We start from the raw sequence: 12,391 nt of genomic DNA, 5'->3' as shown, positions 1-12,391 counted from the left end.
ATACCGACAGAGGCATGGACGGGACCCTTCGGTAGGAGTTGGCTGGCCGAGACTTGGGGAAGTCGAGGCGCCACACGGGGCTTAGGCCGGGCCTAGGATTACCCCCGTGACATTTGGTATCAGAGCTAGAACTAAGCAAAGGCCTTGTGAAGTATGTGGTAATCTCTCAAACTGAGCAAGACCTTTGCGAGGTGGGCAAGTAAGCTGTAACTAAAAGAGTTCTCCCTGAAGAGAGTGTGCCAGCTTTAACTAAGCGAGTTCTTCATAGTATAAACCAACAGTGCTTTAACTAAACGAGTTCCTCGTGGTGTGAGCCAACGTTGCTTTAACTAATCGAGTTCATCGTGGTGTGAGCGAACATATCTTTAACTAAGCGAGACCTTGGAGATGCGGGTTTGCGATACTAAAGATCCTAAATTTCCCCAAAGAATTGACGGATGGAAACTTTATGATGCTTTTCGGATTGATAAAAGCCCATAGTTTACCAGGGCTAATGTGGCGAAATATTACCCAGTGTGTGGGAATGCGGAAATAACAAAAGGGAACTAAGATCACTAACGCATGTGAATGCTAGAAAGTGAATGCATACTCCCCTACGGTAGTGGGCGATGGGATTGTGCGTGATTCAATCCCTTTAATGGGGGGAGAATGTGTAATGGATATTCGAAATTCGGAGCTCATGTGAAGTAGCATGGGGATGATCTAGCGAATAGATGGTTATCATAGCCAAATTATGGAGGCGTAATTTGTGCGTGAATCATTCTGATTCGGTTAGACACTACTTTTCCTCTTCCACGAGTCGAGAAAACTCAGGTGGGATTTGAAGGATCGGGAGAAGGACATGAATGGATTGTTGAATTCCATTGTGTGTGCCTTCTCAAGAATAAAGGAAAACTCATTATAGAGTTTCCTTCGGATTACATGGACACTGTCCATCATACGGAAATAGACCCTTATGCGAGAAATTGTGGGCAACGATAGATATATTGGCCCAAGTCTATCGTGGCAAAGGATAGACTTCGAATGTAATTGGGATTATCGGGTGAGAACAACCCAGTGAAATGGTTCTTTGGCCATAAAAGGCCTTGCGAAGATGAAATGACGGAAGATTCATTTGACCATAGAAGGTCGCAAAAAAAAGGGAAAAGAAAAGAAAGAGACATGAAAAAGAGATCACTCGAGTATACAAATCCGGTAGAGGCCGAGACCATGAAAAAAAAAATCCGGCAGGGGCCGAGGCCTTGAGGGCTAATATACATACGGCAGAGGCCAAAGCCTTGAGGGCTAATCTACATCCGGCAGGGGCCGAGGCCTTGAGGGCTAAATACAAATCCGACAGGGGCCGAGGCCATGAAGGCTAAATACAAGTCCGGCAGAGACCGAGGCCATGAAGGCTAAATACAACTCCGGCAGGGGCCGAGGCCACGAAGGCTGATATTGAAGATGAATAGCTCTAATACTATGAATGTATTGAGGGGACGGCTGAGATAATTCATAGGTTTTATCCTTGTTTGTAATGAGCTCTGTGGAGGGGACGCCCAAAACAAAACTCATGTACAAGAAGGACATGTTTTCTGTGCAGGTACTCCAAAAAGATTGAAAAAAGTGAGGAATTTCGACTGTCGAAGGAGTGGGGGACTCCATTAAAAGAAATGGAGCATTCAAAAACACCAAAAAAAAGTGATGGCAAACTCGAAGCGGATTAAAGTCTACCCAAGCAAACACAAAACGAATTAAATGGTGGCATAAGCAAAAGGGAAACGCCAGCTGCCAAATCAGTGAGCAATGATTCTAGCAAACGGTACACATGTCCATTCCAATAAGAGACATTCCACTAGCGAGCTAGAATATGCACCAACAAGGAAATCCCAGCGGGACTCATGAAGGCAAATATCGATGTGCAGAAAGGGCACGTTTTTGCAGAGCCCCAACAAACTGGGAGGACATGAGAATCTCAACATCGGACAGGATAAGTTTCGAACAGGACGTGTTCCATGCAGAATACAGTTCTTATGCAAAAATCTGGTTTTGGTGAAAAATGTAGCTCATGCAGGTCATACCTTGTACTTGAAATGTGTTTTGTGCAGGTACTGGCACCCCAACAAACTTGAGAAAGTACAGAGCCTCAAGAGGAAAATGAATGTGGTTTGGTGTGTTGGAAACCCCAACAAGCTTGACGAAGGCAAGAAGTCTTAACAATAGACATGATATGTTCTAGATAAGACATGTTTCGTGTAGGCCGCAGTGTCTGGCAGAACATGGTTTTGGTGTAGAATATATCCTAGGCATGGCATATTTTTGTACCATATGTGTTTTATGCAGGTATTTAAGCTATATGAAACTCGAGTCAGGCGAGCGCATTAAACAAACGAGTCCAGCGATTGACAAGTAACAAGTGAAGGTTTTAGCAAACTGTGGACATGTCCAACCAAATAAGGGGCATTCTACTAGTGAGCTGAAACGTAAGACAACCAGGAGATCCTATCAGATCCTATGAAAGCAACGACCGGTAAAATTCGAACTCAACCAAAGAATTGACAGAGGCAGGTTGTAAGACCATCGATGGAAAAACTCCGGAGTTGTAATTTCGAGTTTCCCCATCGACTTCGAACTCATCTCGAGGGAGAAGGCGAAACAACCCAACAATGGCGACAATAGAGACAGAAGTCCAATACACAAGGAGGCAGGAAACGAAGCAAGGCTTGAATCATCCACAAACAAGTCCAAGCTTACCGCATGTTTCCTCCTCAGCCATAAATGACACCGAGAGGATGTCGGCTACACAGTTGGTATATCAATATCAATCCTTTGGTAAATCAAGTATTTCAATACTTGCAAAATCGTGTGAGAGTTCTTACCCCTCTATTGTGAATAATGATGGTAATATTATTTTCTTGATATTTTGCTTCCGTTGTGAATGTGGGTAGGCGTAACAAAAAGTGTTCGGCTACCAACATTCACATTTTCATATTACGAAACTGTGGTTTCCTTGTGATCCATCTTGCAAGGTACAAATTTTGAAAGACAGGAAATGGTCAACAATTGCAAAGATGAACATGTCGAAATCGAAGCAAGGATTAGCGACTTCTTGCCTGGCTCATCGACATCAATGGTCTTCGACGACGTTCCAAAATCTCCTCGATCAACAGAGACGTTGATCCTCTAAGTGGGAGAGAGTGCAAGTAGGCCCTATGCGAACCCTCCTCATGATATATTGATCCTCTAAGTGGGAGAGAGTTCAAGTGATGCAAACCCTCCTTATGGCATATTGATCCTCTAAGTGGGAGAGAGTTCAAGTAGGCCCTATTCAAATCCTCCCTATGGTGTATCATAGTATATTAAGGTATACTATGGTATATTACGGAAGAGTTAGAATACTTAGAGGAAGACCCTCTAGTATATGATGAGATGCGTACGATGAGATGTGGTGGAAGAGTAGAATACTTAGAGGAAGGCCCTCTAGTATATGATGAGATGTACATGAAGAGAAGTGGTGGAAGAGTATGGGAACTCGGGAGAAGACCCTTGGAACAGTAAGAAAACTCGGAGAAAGATCCTTAGTATAAGAAGACTCAGAGGATGATCCATGAAGAAAGAATATCAGAGGATGTCCCGTGGAGGACTAGTATCCTTGGTATAAGAAGACTTAAGAGGCGATCCGTGGAGCAAGAGTATCAGAGGATGTTCCGTGGAGCAAGAGTACTTGGATGGAAACACTAGTTGATGAGAAAGGAATTTGTCAAAAGCTTCACAACCCTTTGAAAAGTACTTCTGCTAGCATCAACGAATAAAGTTTACAAGTGCAGCGCAAGAAAAGATCTTCAGTCGAAGATGTTCAAGTCGCAGGTCACAGAAATAGCAAAGTAATGGTCGGAGTTGAAACTATCTCTAATGATAAGCGAGCAGTGTAGAAACTCAAGTAAAGTTCAAAGGCAAGCGGAGATCAGTGGAAGCAGGCCGACAGCTTAGTGAAACATTAGCGACACTCAAGCCAAAAAGGGGAAGCTTTCATCAGAAGAGGCAAACCCGATCAACGGGGACGTTGATCCTCTAAGTGGGGGAGAGTGTAAGGGGGGGAGTTTGCCCATAGGCAAACTCAACCCTATTGGCAAGCTGTGTGGCGTATGGGGCATATCAACGTACGCGGACGGGCGGACCCGAGTTGGTATAAGAAACACTATAGGGGGACAGGGACTACCCTGGCGTATGGATCTCCGCCGCCTCCGGGGTCAGTAATCGGTACTGGCCTAAGTGATCCGCCCTAGTCTACTAGAGACTAGGAGAGTCGGGCATACGTCCTTCGGGAAGGAAGGCGGATGTCTCCGTAGGGTGGAACCCTACGGACATTATGGGGGCCGGTGTGTGCCCCATAGTGCGAGCCCATTCTAGGGCGAGGCTTGCCCCACAGGGAGACACTTCCGGGACGGAATACCGATAGAGGCATGGACGGGACCCTTCGGTAGGAGTTGGCTGGCCGAGACTTGGGGAAGTCGAGGCGCCACACGGGGCTTAGGCCGGGCCTAGGATTACCCCCGTGACACACAACACAAGCCCATCCCGCTATGTGTTTTTAATTCCACACATTAATGAGGTTGTCAGGACTGGAACCCTCAACCGTTAGGTCTTAGAGGCTCTAATAACCGATTGAACTAAAAACTCAAACTGATAGTTAAGGTCCAATCATATACCTTATATTAATCTTTGGCAATATTAACTTGACCATCAAAGTGTATTGAGAGGACTCCTCTCGGTTCAGGTCAAGATATTCCGAAAGAATCAATATAGATCAATCTCAATAGTTCATCAAGATGTTATATATAATATTTGAAGCTTTAACATCCTGAATTCAAAGTTATTGGTATCAAAATTGAAAATCTGTGTGTAACAATGCTTTAATTTGTTAATAATTGACCACAATAAACATGGTGAGTTTTCCTTTATATTAGTATATATAAGAATAAAATAATTTCGAAGGAGTAATTTCTCTCAAAAGCCACCACTTACTGTACAATATTGTATTAGTGGCATTGAGTAACTACTTATTATCTCTCTATATATGTGTTGAATTCTGAAAATAATAACAACAGTGAACAAAATTCTTTAATCTCTTCCAGTCGAGAAATGGGACTAGAGGATTGAGGAAGCTGAAGAGATATTCAATAAGGAAAACTTAACCTGGAGGCATATTTTACCTCTATCCAAATCAAGCTTAGCAGCAGTTACTAACCAATGTCCAGGACTATCTTGAGGCCCTCTACACAACTGTGACATATCTACAAATTTCAACAACTTTTGTCTGAGCACAGCCACTGGCGGTCCTGTTGGAAAAACACTAGAATCCACCACTACTGCATTCGGTTTCTCTTTGGATCCCCCTGATATGGATGTGCTGAGGGCGGAGAGCATTGATCCTGATGATTTGTGTGGATAGTCCGATGAGACTTGAACCCACTGAGAATGTGCTATGAAAGTGTCTGAAACCTTGGAGTATAATAAGCGAAGATGGAGAACGTTCTTTGATTCGTGTTTCTTAACGTGGAGTTGTGCTCCTGTTACAATGTAAGATGATTCTTTGGTCCTGCTACTCCATTCTGGATTATACTTGACTGGTGCTGTGCATATGTGGGAGAATTTTTTGCTTGAAATGGATTCAAAGAAGTTGACGTTGTTGAATTCTTCCGAGCCTCTCCATAATGATAAAGGTGTATCATCTATTTTGTTTTGAATAAATGTTGGAGTGTTGCTTAGATGTTGAAGATGTATGGCTAACCTATTGCCTTTCATGCCTTCCAGATACAACCTCATTCCAGTTACAGGCCTCTTTCCAACCGTTACCTGATGCATAACTCATTTAATTAACATAATTATGCATCAAAATAATACTATTAATAAAACAAAATACCTTGGGTTTAATACAATAAGTTGACACCAAAACAATATTTTTTAGATTTACTAGACTAAATTATGACCTTCTACTCATTTTTTTTTTTTTTGAAATTAAAATCTGAAAAGAAACATTGAAGCTTATGCATCATTTTATTCGGTAATATTTTCTTTGGGAGTCATTAAAATTGGTGAAACTCAACCAATACGGATGGTAAGTTAACAATTTTTGTTAAAACCCAGATTGGTACCATGTTATAGACCATGAAAATGTAGAAAATTCCATGAGATACCATGTAGATTAAGAATCTACATTAATATATTGAACTTAAGATGAATATATACACCGATTTGCTTACAATTAAGCAAACACAGTGGCCCTACTTGCAGCCCTATACCTGTCACATGAAAGCTTTTCTAAAATCAAGGAAACATAGCAGCCCTATACCTGTCACATGAAAGCTTTTCTAAAATCAAGAAAACATAGCAGCCCTACTAGCCACTTATAGTTGTCTTGTAACTTGGGCTGCAACTGAGCTAAACCGAGTTTTGACATGCTCAGCCTCGGCTCTTAAAAAAATTAACGAGTTTGAGCTCAACATTCTATTGGTGAGCACAACTCATTAATTTGGTTCATAAACTTTGCTCGCCAACAACTCATTAATTATATTGATTTGAATTTTTTTTAACGCAAAACTATATAGTTTTGAATTTTTCAAAACTAAAATTTATACAAAACTAGGTTGTTTTAGATTTACCTCTTTATATAAATATTATTATTAAAAAAAAATAATTAAACCAAACATACTCAAGAGCATGCTATCATGAACATATAATCGAAGTCGCTCGTGAGCTTCGAGATGAGTTTCGTCGTACTGAAACTCGACTCGTTTACAAATTAAACCGACATGATCGAGCTTTTATCGAGCCACTCATGAATAACTCGTCTCATTTACAAGCCTACTTGTAACACCCTTATATATATTCAACAAACATGTTATACATGTATAATTTATTCTGTAATAGTAAGAAATGAATAGTTTCACTACATTAGAAGCGTTAAGGATAATGTTAATATTATCAAAGTTGGACCTTATATTAACTAAAATCATGGTGGAGCATATTTTAACTAAAATAAAAAAAATAAAAATGTAACGTTAGTGGAAAATATGGATACCTGAGTAGTGTTAATGTATAGTTTAGGAGCCATGAAATTGAAGTGTAAAGCTGGAGAAGAAGATGACATGTTTGTAGTTGGCCCTAATGGAAGATCATTATGAACTGGAGCCCATATTTTGTGTGATTGGAAGTCTAGAAAGTAGTGCAAATCTGATATAGGAGGTTTATCTGCAATTCAATTAAATTAAAGAAAAGATTAAGATTTAATTAAGAAAAAAAGAAAAGAAAAAGAATAAAAAAAACTTACATCTAAGATAAAGGTTGATAGCATGTGATAAGAAACCTTTGCCAGGAAGATGTTTAAGAAGAGAAGTAATTGGTATGAATTTAAAATGAATTGCATCTGGATTTGATGTTACTGTTGGTAGCCACTCACAGTGACTGTTTCTTGACAAATCTCCACCCTTCTTTGTACACATTACTGTTATTCCCTGCATAAATAAATAAATAACCCTGTTCTGTTTTAATATATATATGCTTAATTATATCTGTTATTTACATACATACATACGTACTTCCTTTGCAGTGATGGATGAAAATCTATTCAAGGTAATTGGCTGTGAATCAAACACGTTGAATGCCTGTGGTGCCTGCATTTTCTACAATATTTTAATTAATTGAATTAATTAAAATAAATAAACAAAAAGAGTAGGGTACCTTATTCTTGTGGTCTTTAGAATTAGAATTAGGGGAAAAGTTGCAAGTCCCTGTAAATAATTGGTCAGCTAGGTCATTTAGGTGTTGCTTCAGCTCCGATGGACCCAAATTGGAGCATGTATCTTGCCTCACTAACACCATGTCTTCACCTCCAATACCCAACCCCACTACTATGTGGGTTCCATATTTTTCTATGAATCTGTCCACATATATTTTTACATCACTAATTAATATCACATATTTAAAATGTTGATTTTACTCATTTCAAAATTATCAACACAAATATTATTATTATTATTGATGTTATGTGTAAAAATAATTGAAGTATTAATTTTAGTGATATATGAAGTTATCGGGTGCATGTGTGTGTAATAAATTTGCAAATTGATATATTATTGACTTGTTCAATCAAATTATGAGATGACATTCAAATGCATGGTCAGCACGTCTATCAACACCTAATCTCTGACTTTATTTTTATTTAATTTAACTCAGCATCCACACCTACACCTCATAGGTATGAGATGTCACCATTCTCTCAATTTTGCCACCTGCCTCTAATACGTGGAATGCCTTGTTAATTCTATTAGTGTAAAACCGATTCCATGATTATCTCAAGGAAATGACTTTTAATAAACTCAATTGACAAAGTTGAATAAGTCTAGATTTAAGTGATTGATCAATCATTGACCCAGTGGAAACCACCCGTTGTTTATAAATTTACTTATAAACAAAATTAACAAACTAATTGTGTGTAATTTATAAACAATTAATTTTTTTTAACCATTGAGCTCAAAATTGGATGGGAACTGGTTTTTTTGGGCAAACGAGCATAAGAAGGAAAAGCTGATTAATTTTGATAGGACATGGAATTATTTAAAGTCATTAAAGTTTGTCCGGTCTATAGGACTATGGGTCCCCACCCCACCCCAACAAAAGTAATTAAGGAAATGAAAGCAGGGTTGGGTTACCTACCTGGCAAGAGCGGATGGATCCCAGGAAGAAGGAACAGCATTGCGAACCTCTTGGGAAAGTAGAAGAGGGTAGCGATCAATATGAACATCGAAAAGAACAATGAAATAAGCATCTAATCCTAAACACTTGGTTTGAGCTGCATCAGCACCCCAACTTCCTCCTTCAAATCCGAACTTTGCATTAAACATTCCCGATGGAATTTTCCCCGGTACCGATGATTTCTGATTGAAAAGCTCCGACATCTGTTGAAAGTCGAGGATGTCTGATTGATAACGAACACGATCACCTTTATCAGACTTAATATCAACGGAGACATCTTTGATAGCTCCGAAACCAGGAATGATTAGCTCTCGTTTTTCAGTTTCGTTAAGAAGAACTAATCTATCTTCACCTTTGCAGTATTTAAGCCGAAAATCTGATGTTAGATCGAATCCTCTTCCCAGGCTGCTCACAGCCATCTCTACTATTCCATTCTTCATATTTTTATTTATTTATTATTGGTTTCGTTTTTTGATGATATATATACTATAGTAATGCTATAAAATTATATATAAAGAGAAATTGAGGTGCTTATGAAAGAAGAGGTCAAGAAGATAAGAGGGGTGGGTATATATCTGTGTTCCCATTTATTCATTACTGCTCCATCGCCTATTCTAGTGTGTAGGTAGGAAATTTCTTTTTCTTTATATTTCTGCTCTAACTTTGACTGCTAACATTCTATATTACTTTTTTTAAATATTCACTCATTTTACCTCTAATCTTATAAATCACATAATTATACTTTTTAATTGACTTAATTTACCCTTAGCGGTTTGATAAATGGTTCAATTTTCATCTACGACAAAGCATTCTATTATGCAGGGCAGACCTTAATTACAAAATTTTGCACCCTAACCAAAAACTACATTAATATTGATTATTTCTTATAACATTTATTAAAATATCAAATATGCAAATGAAAATATAATAATAACTTCTAATTAAAGGAATAAAAATATAGATTTTTTTTCCACTCAACTTAATAGTTAATTAGCATTCAATTTAACTCCGAAATGTTATTTTGGCTGCTCCTGTTGTGTTAGGCAGGGGGATCCGCTCTCTCCAATCTTATTCGGCATTTCAAAACACTTTTTCAGTAGATGGATTTCTAAACTTGCACGGGACGGCACTCTCATACCAATGGCTTATGTAAATCGCATGAGTTTCCTCTCTCACCTTCTGGACGCAGACAATATGCTTTTATTCTGCAAGGCAACCATGAGAAACACTCGTTGTATCAAGCAAATATTCGTTCTGTATGCGGCTCTCTCCGGGCAAAATGTTTGTTGGGAGAAATCTGCCATCTACTTTAGCAACTCTATCAACAGCAGCAGACGCCATAGACTAGCAACTACCCTGGACATTCGTGCGACTTCTCTCCCGTTTAAGTATCTAGGTGTTCCTCTCTTTAACGGTGCACCCAAAAAAAGTATGCTTCAACCTCTTGCTAATCGTTTTTTGGCTAGATTCAGTTGCTGGAAAGGTCAGTGTTTATCAATTGCTGGCAGACTTACTCTGATAAAATCTGCGATGTCCGGGGCTTTGATCCATTCTTTCCTGATCTATAAATGGCCGTTGGGCCTGTTGGAACAAATTAATAGGGCTGTCAGGAACTTTCTTTGGACGGGAGACAAGGATAACCGCAAGCTAATCACAGTCCCTTGGAGTATTTGCTGTCAGGATATGGCGACATGGGGTCTTGGAATTAAAAAGTTTGATTTGTTGAATCAAAGCCTCTTGGGGAAGTTCTGTTGAGATATTTTGCAGGGAAATAACTTTGTAATAAATACTCTTAAAGCTAGATTTTTGACTGCCTCTGGGCTGCCAAAAGATTACATAAGCAACTCCACGGTTTGGGTTTCCTGCAGGGACACCTACAGGCGTATCAGAGATCAAACTAATTGGTGGATTGGGAGGGCTTCCCATTTGAACTTCTGGACAGATAAATGGACTACCTCCGTCGTTGCGGATCAATTGGGATTGCCGCCTAAACAGCAGACGACTCTTGTTGACTGGGTGGATAATTTTCTAACTGAAGATGAATGGACAAACATCAAACTCCTTCCGGAACAGCTGCAAACTGATATCAGACAGGTTCAACGGGGTCTTGACGCTATTGACGTCTGCTTTTGGTCACCCTCAGATTCGGGTTGGCTTACGGCAAAAAAGCTATATGCTAACATCAGTTCTACAACAGTTATTGAGTGGGGGCACTGATATGGAAGCAATATATTCCTCTGAGGCGATCCTTTACGTGTTGGTTAATATTACATAACAGAATCTCGGTTCAGACAGCCCTACAATCCCGCGGTTTCTATTTGGCTTCCCGTTGTGAACTTTGCAAATGCCACGAAGAGTCATTGAACCATCTGTTCCTATTCTGCACCTACGCGTAGGAGATATGGAAAGTCGTTGGTGAACTCTTCTCGATTCCAACTAACGCGACAGGTAATTTCACTGATTTTCTTGTTATTTTGCTGCAGCTCCCGGTTCCGCACTACTCTGCTCGTGCCTGGAAATTAGCCCTTGCTTCGACTACTTGGCTTCTGTGGAATTTACGGAATAAAGCAATCTTCGACAGCGAACTCCCTTCAATCCAAATGGCTATCTCTAGATTTTACGACATGTTCAGAGAATCAAATCTGTTGCTGGATCGAAACTTGACGAGGCCGCTGCCAGCGCCTGATTACATTTACGTCCGCTGAATTCCCCCACCAGCAGGTTGGACTAAGGTCAATACGGATGGCTCAGCCGTCGGCTCTCCCGAGGCCGCTGAAGCAGGCGGGATCTTCAGGAATTATAGGGCTTCCCCAAGGGATGTTTCGCTTTCCCGACTTCAAATTCCTTTGCCCATATCGCTGAACTCCAGGCAATGATGTTTGCGGTTGACTTGGCTTGGGAAAAAGAATGGCGGAACCTCTGGATAGAAGCAGACTCAATGTTCGTGGTAAATCTTCTTCATCAACGTTCCAAAATTGTGCCTTAGTCGGACAGACAGAAATGGCTTAAGTGTTTGGAGCAATGTGCAAGCATGAATATTGTTATCACTCACATCTTTCGTGAAGGGAATCAAGCGGCGAACTCCTTAGAACGACACGAATCCTCCTCCGATGGACTGATATGGTGGCCTTCGTCGCCTCCTTTCTGTAAATCCTTTGTTTTTGATGACATTTGTAACTTTTCACACATTCGTTTCCTCTAATTCTTTTGTACTTCTCTTTTTTTTTTAATATAAGGGTTTGGGTTTTGTTGGTGTGTGGGGTGCCGACCTAGTTGGGATGTCAGATCCTAACATTAATCCTCGTCCCAATTTCATTCAAAAAAAAAAAGCTTAAGTTTTAATATAGTTTAACATAATAATTTGATATTTACAATGTTAAGTTACCAACTGTAATGATTTATGAAGGCAGTGTGGAAATTAAATTACTGCAAAACCCAATGATTTTGCTTAAGATTTAAAAAAACCATTTCAATGAATTGTTGAAAAGAAAAATGAATATCATTGTGTCTATTTCACATATATTTTATACTATTATCAAAAGCATTGTCAAAGAATAGTGTTTGTTGTTGTCACAGTTATTTATCCAGAGTATTTTTTTTTTAATATAAAAAAAGTGATTTACTTGATTATTATTGATGTATTTTTTTATAATATTTA

The 12,391-nt window shown here is 39.4% G+C and overlaps 1 protein-coding gene across 2 annotated transcripts; it reads right to left on the bottom strand.

Annotated features, from left to right (window-relative positions):
* Positions 1-4,876: 4,876 nt before the first annotated feature.
* On the bottom strand, positions 4,877-9,279 carry LOC136209433 (MACPF domain-containing protein At1g14780). 2 transcript variants are annotated; one of them, XM_066000894.1, is made up of 6 exons: positions 8,695-9,279; positions 7,720-7,918; positions 7,578-7,661; positions 7,310-7,493; positions 7,061-7,230; positions 4,877-5,835 (listed from the first exon to the last, which is right to left on the bottom strand). In XM_066000894.1, the coding sequence occupies exons 1-6, from the start codon at positions 9,171-9,173 to the stop codon at positions 5,128-5,130; spliced, it is 1,824 nt and encodes a 607-aa protein (XP_065856966.1). In that variant the 5' UTR covers positions 9,174-9,279; the 3' UTR covers positions 4,877-5,127. The 2 variants fall into 2 exon arrangements, with proteins under 2 accessions (XP_065856966.1, XP_065856968.1); XM_066000896.1 differs by having other exon boundaries at positions 7,578-7,652; positions 8,695-9,277.
* Between the last annotated feature and the right edge of the window lie 3,112 nt (positions 9,280-12,391).

The sequence above is a fragment of the Euphorbia lathyris genome, chromosome 10 (genome assembly GCF_963576675.1).
Source record: "Euphorbia lathyris chromosome 10, ddEupLath1.1, whole genome shotgun sequence".
NCBI lineage: Eukaryota > Viridiplantae > Streptophyta > Magnoliopsida > Malpighiales > Euphorbiaceae > Euphorbia > Euphorbia lathyris.
Note: the sequence above shows the minus strand (reverse complement) of the source record. Positions and strands in the feature narration are given on the sequence as shown.